Source organism: Neomonachus schauinslandi, chromosome 12 (assembly GCF_002201575.2).
Source record: "Neomonachus schauinslandi chromosome 12, ASM220157v2, whole genome shotgun sequence".
Lineage (NCBI taxonomy): Eukaryota > Metazoa > Chordata > Mammalia > Carnivora > Phocidae > Neomonachus > Neomonachus schauinslandi.
In genome coordinates, this window is record NC_058414.1 from 82,581,819 (window position 1) to 82,587,999 (window position 6,181).

Consider the following 6,181-nt stretch of genomic DNA (forward strand, 5'->3'; position numbering starts at 1 on the left):
ACTGATGTTTTCAGGCTTTTTAGGGGGAAGCGGACATTAATATAACTAAGCGTAAGGTAACTAATAGTGAGGGAAATGTATATCATGTCATTGCAGCCTGTAGCAAGGGTCTGAGGGTCAGCAATGGGTTCCCAGAGGAAATATGTTTTTGTTTTGTATTGGTATTTTTTTTTAAGATTTTATTTATTTCAGAGAGAGAGGGAGAGTATGTGTGAGAGAGAGAGAGCACACCTGAGCCATTCAGGCAGCCCAAAGAAACATGTTTGAATTGAGATAAGAAGGATGAGTAAAAGACTAGCTGAAGGGAAAAAGCGTGGTTAACAAATAAAGTAGGGAGGTACTAATACCTACTACACATGGCTGCTAAGGGAATTCAGTTAAACAATATTATGTAAGGCATTTAGCAAAATGCTTGGCATGTGTCAGTTACTTGGTGAATGCTGACTTTGCTTCCAGTTTCCCATTCACTCATGGTGAATGCTAAAATTCCAGATCCCCAAACAGATCATTGTCACCCTAGCTATGCTCTTACTTCGTTTTCTCTCTCTTTCTCTACCTCTGGGCTCCCAAGCACTGCAGTCCATTCACAGTAGTCTACCTTAGGAGCTAATTAGATTAGTAACCACCATTTATTTTGCCCTTAGTCTATACTAAGTACTTTGCATTCATTATTTAATCTTCATCACAGTCTTAGTAGGTTAGAACTATTATTACTCCCATTTTAAAAGGAAGAACTGAGGCAAGCAGAGCCCAAGGACAATAGCAAGCAAATCGCAGAGCAGGACTCACGCTCAAGTCTGACTAATTTCTAACCACTACTCCTACAGTGCCTTGGGTTCATAGTTATCTTTTGCAGGTCTTATTTATCCAACTAGATGACAACCTGATTTAGGATAAGAATTTGCCCCTGGGGTGGGTGGGGGCTGGCCGGTTCAGTTGGTAGAGCATGTGACTCTTTAGAGCCCCACATTGGGTTTAGAGATTACTTCCAAAAAAAAAAAAAAAAATCTCCCTCTAAACGGTTTAGTAAGACAATAGCCATTCCTTGTCAAGCAGCTCCTATTTATTTACTTGTATATTATTTTCCCCATTTTACAGATTAGGAAACTAAAGCTCAAATAGATTAATTAACTTGGCCAAGGAGGTGGAAATGGGACAAGAATCCTGATTTAGATATGCCCCGTACCTACCCAAAGATGACAGCCAATAATCTTTGTACCTGATAGATGGGAAGTATAGGGCTATATTCACCCAAACCCTGGTTAATTTCAGCTGGCATGACATTTAGGTAATGACAGTGACTATGGGAGAGAGGGAATTGTTGGTGAGGTGCCCATCTCTTCCTTCTGGCTGTGTGAACGTAATTTAGAGCTCACAATAAACGGAGTCCCAAGGGTTATTGCGGAATTTCTGACACGCCAAACATAAGCTACTATGAACAAAGCCCCCTTTTGGGAGTTTTGTAGTCAATGACACAGATAATGTTAACACTCGTGGAATGTTTTCTATGTGCCAGGCACCATTCTTTGTGCTTTACAAGAATGAATTCATTTAATTTCTAGTTAAGGGCTGTTAGTATTCCATATAACATCTGAGGAAACTGAAGTACAGGAAGGTTAAAGGATTTGCCTAAAGCCCCTAACTAGCAAGTAGTGACCTTTGGGACATCTGGCAGACTCAGAGCTCTAGCATCTCCTGACAACAGTGCAAGAGTCACTGAGTCCACAAAAACAGACAAAACGCTAATATAAGGAAAGACCAAAAATTCCTGCGGGGTAAGTAGGCAAGTTAGTTTTTAAGTGCCTGCCTGCCGGCACGTCTCCATCCCCAATTTCTCCTTTCCCCACCCACTCCTACTGGAAAAGTAGACCGCGAGCTTGGAAAGTAGGGGAAAGGTCGCCGTTGTGATTTGGCTCCTCCCATCCTGCTCGTTGCGTCCTTTTCCCGCAAAATCGCAGACCCTGTGCAAGCTCCCCGGTTCTTGCCCATCCAGCCCCGGTACTTGACCGTGACACATGGAACCGCCAGCCCTACAGCTCTGTGGACCTGTCTAGAGTCAGCGGCCCCGGCGCTTTGGTCCACTGCCCTCCTCCTCCCCAAGAGGAAAGCATGAAACCGCTGACAGCCTTCCGGCGTGGAGGTTCCTTCCCAGCGTCTCCCCAGGACTCTATTTTCTGAGATCCGCCATTGGCTGCTTTCACAGCAGACCGTCTACATTTCTCCGGTTTCACGGGGAGGGTTTGCGTAGTAAGGCTTCCCAGCTCCCAGATCTGGGTATGAAGCTGGCTGCTCACCTCCTAGCTCTTTGGTTCGATCTGAAAGTATCTAAAAATCATCTAGTGGCCCCATTTTAGGTGAGAAAACAGGCCCAGTGGGTACAAAGTGAGTTGTCCGTGTGCAGTCAGGCACAGACGCCAGGGCCAGCTGGGTATTTCACCTTTTCTTTTCTTTTTTCTTTTTTTTTCTTTTTTATTTTTTTTTATTTTTTTTAAAGGTTTTATTTATTTATTTGAGAGAGAGAGAATGAGAGAGAGCACATGAGAGGGGGGAGGGTCAGAGGGAGAAGCAGGCTCCTCGCCGAGCAGGGAGCCCGATGCGGGACTCGATCCAGGGACTCCAGGATCGTGACCTGAGCCGAAGGCAGTCGCTTAACCAACTGAGCCACCCAGGCGCCCTTTTTTTTTTTTTTTTAAAGATTTTATTTATTTATTTGACAGAGAGAGACACAGCGAGAGAGGGAACACAAGCAGGGGGAGTGGGAGAGGGAGAAGCAGGCTCCCTGCAGAGCAGGGAGCCCGATGCGGACTCGATCCCAGGACCCTGGGATCATGACCTGAGCCGAAGGCAGTCGCTTAACCAACTGAGCCACCCAGGCGCCCTATTTCACCTTTTCTTACACATGACAAACTCGTAGAAAGCAGAACTTAGTACGATGTAACAGGTTCTCGCCATTGCAGTGATACCAAGGGCAAATTAAACCTCAGGACTTTGAATGGGAGGGTGGGGGGCGGTGCCTGGAATCTTGGTACTTCTAGAAAGTGAAAGTCAGCTCTTCAGTCGGGGGAATTTAAATACTGGGGGTGGGGATCTGATGCCTTCTGGCAATCTGTGCTTTGTTGGAAGGTCTGGTGATGAAGCCCTTCTCTGCGGTCCCGCCTTCCTCTGGCCTGAGGGCTTTTGGATTTGGACACTTCAGGTGTGTCTCCAATCCACTTGGTATGGGGGTAAATGTGCTGATTCCCTCCAGTTTCCTGCAGCAGAAAGAGGCAGTCTATGTTAACACATACGCTAGTCCTACTGCCGACCTCAGTGACTCAGAGCCCCAAGGTGTGTACTTTCTGGAAACAGGTCAGACTGGCAGCGCAGCGCAGTGGCCCAGACCTCGGACCTCCCCCACCTGGGGGCGGGGCCGCGAACGTGCGTCAGGCCCGGTACGTGCGGCCCGAGTGCGCGTGCGCGGCTCCGGGGCGGGGCCGGGGCTATAAGTGGGCGGCGTGGGCAACGTCGTTCTGCTCCTCTTTCCCGAGGGTTCCGCCGTTATACTCAGAGAATCGTCTGGGCTGCGGTTTAACACTAATCGGGAGCTGACTCTTCGGACTCCTGCACTACCCTCTGTTACAGCGAGCGGACCGCTCCTGGCCCTTCCTCCTGGAGGTGAGCGGCCCTGTGGGCTTCCCCGCCTTCCCGCGCCCATTCCCCAGGCTGCGTTGCCCCGCGGGCCGCCTCGGGTTCCCGAGCTCGGGCCGCGCCTCCCGGACTCCTGCTCCTCGCTCCGTCGCCACCTGGGTCCGGAGTCAGCCGCTCCAGCCCTGTTTTCAGGGATGACCCTGTGTTCCATGTGGCTCTCCCCATGCTCTCAAGTGCTGGGTTGGGCGTCCCAGTCTTGCCCTCCCAGAGCACCCTTTCTGTCACAGCACTTGGCGTGTTGTGTGTGTGCTAACTGCCTAATTTCTTGCCTAGATCGAAAGCCCCATGAGGGCAGGGTTCATGTCTACCGGACCCCGTATGGCCCTAGTACCTTCCTGGGTGCCTAACACATCGTAGGTATTCCGGGTGTATTTGTTAAATAAGTGAGCTTGATAGATTTGACTGTCTTGGAATTATTTTGGTTTTATCAAAAAGTTTACGATTGGGGCACCTGGGTGGCTCAGTTGGTTAAGCGACTGCCTTCGGCTCAGGTCATGATCCTGGAGTCCCTGGATCGAGTCCCGCATCGGGCTCCCTGTTTGGCGGGGAGTCTGCTTCGCCCTCTGACCCTATCCCCTCATGTGTTCTTTCTCTCTCATTCTCTCTCTCTCAAAATAAATAAAATCTTAAAAAAAAAAAAAAAGTTTACGATTAACTGGAACCTGACAGATGTGAGGAGAACCTCTAGGCAGGTGGCTTTCTTAGGGGCATGTGCCTACCTTCCCCCTCAAAAACAAAGACTCCGTTCAGGAAGGGTTTTGGTCCCTGGACTGTGGCACGGGGATTGTGCATTGCACCTGGCAGAAGTAAAAGGTTTACTTTAGAAGAAGTAAAAGTTTTAAGGAGTGCTCTTGAATTAGTCCAAGAAGCAAGACTAGCTCTGCAGCCACAGAGTTTACAGTGTAAATATGCTTCTACTGGTCCCTGTCTCCCTGACTGGCTGAGCCTCACCCTTAGTTCCATGGGAAGACAGAAGTCAGGCCTGGATGCATGCATATCCCAAAAGGCTGTAGATTAATCTCACCTCTCTTTCCTCAGTATCCAGAGGCCTTCGAGAAGTGAAGACAGCTCTACTGCTCTACAGAGGAGTGGGGTCATTTCAGCCATGAAGCCTGTGTTGAACCTCTATCTCTTAGGTGTGGTGCTGACCCTGCTCTCCATCTTCGTTAGACTAATGGAGTCCCTGGGAGGCATACTGGAGAGCCCATTGCCTAGGAGCTCCTGGACCACCAGAGGTCAACCAGCCAGCACAGAGCCCCCGAGGGCGTTCCAGACAATCCATCCAGAGGGGTGTGATAAGACCTCTCTCCACCAGCTGTAATCTTGGAACACTGGCCTAAACACATCCAGGCAGTTGTCTAGTTGCTGGGCAGGAAAGCTCAGAACATCAGTGTTACCAGAACTGTTAACAGGCTCTTGAAGGGCCTCTCCATCTGGATGTTCCTTGCCCTGGAAAAAGGGCCTAATATACAGGTGTGAATGGATTGCCTATGACTGCAATGGAATGATGTCACGCTCTCCCCAGGGTCTGCTGTACGCTCTGGTGTCCTTGGCAACATGGCTCTGATGCCTCTTAGATAGGGACTTGCGCTTCATATTCAGCAGTTGGGAGATGGTGTCGTTTTCATCTCTGCGTTGTCAACATCTGCCAAGAGTTCCTTGGGGCTTGGGTGTCTTGTGGTCAGTTTATGTGGAGGTCAGCTTCTCTCCCATGAGAGCTTGTCTGTGTGTGGACAGTAGTTGAAGTGTGGTGTATGGGTTGGCTGTAGGGAGGGGGATGATGAAATAGTCAAGTGTCCACCTCTCATTGTTTCACATGGTAAAGTACTTTCTCCAACACAGCATGTATGCATGTATATTGATCGGAAGGGGGCAGTGGGATGACAAAGCCCGCTCAAGATGCCATTATGGCCACCATGTGGCTTAAATGAAATTTTCTAATGAAATAAAAATTGAATATATATTTCTAGTATGTGTCATATTGACCTCTGCCCTTGAAATTAGTGATAGGAAGGGTCTTAATCCTAGATTTGGGGTTTGACATCTTAAAAACTCAGGAGCAGAAAAGTACTTAAAACACTTCGTTTAAAACATCATGTAGGGGCACCCGGGTGGCTTAGTCTTAAACTGACTGAATCTTGATCTCAGGGTCGTGAATTCAAGGCCCTCATTGGGCTCCACACCGGGCACAGAACCTACTTAAAAAACAATAAAAAATAAAACATAATGTAAATAAATCTGAATTTGGAGGCAAGGGCAGTTGGGTCTGCCCTGAATCCACCAGTTTTCTGAGCCTGGGCCAAGAATATTCTAGTCCTCTCTTGACTCTCCATTTCAAAAGAAAAATGATTTTCTTCTAGCACCCCCACCTTCAGTTTCCGGGGGAAAGAGGACTATCAGCCCAGTAGGCTTTTTTTCCTCTCTACTGCTGTTACCCATCAGAATGAGTGCTCAGTTTTGATTGTTCTCCAGGTCAGCTGGTAAAATGTCCCAC

General features: G+C 48.4%; 1 protein-coding gene across 1 annotated transcript; it reads left to right on the plus strand.

The window, feature by feature from the left end:
* Nucleotides 1-3,471: 3,471 nt before the first annotated feature.
* HILPDA (hypoxia inducible lipid droplet associated) lies at nucleotides 3,472-5,645 on the plus strand. Its single transcript, XM_021699384.1, is given in 3 exon segments — nucleotides 3,472-3,654; nucleotides 4,726-4,943; nucleotides 4,946-5,645. Coding segments are annotated over 2 exon segments (189 nt in total). The 5' UTR covers nucleotides 3,472-3,654; nucleotides 4,726-4,792; the 3' UTR covers nucleotides 4,984-5,645.
* Nucleotides 5,646-6,181: the final 536 nt, after the last annotated feature.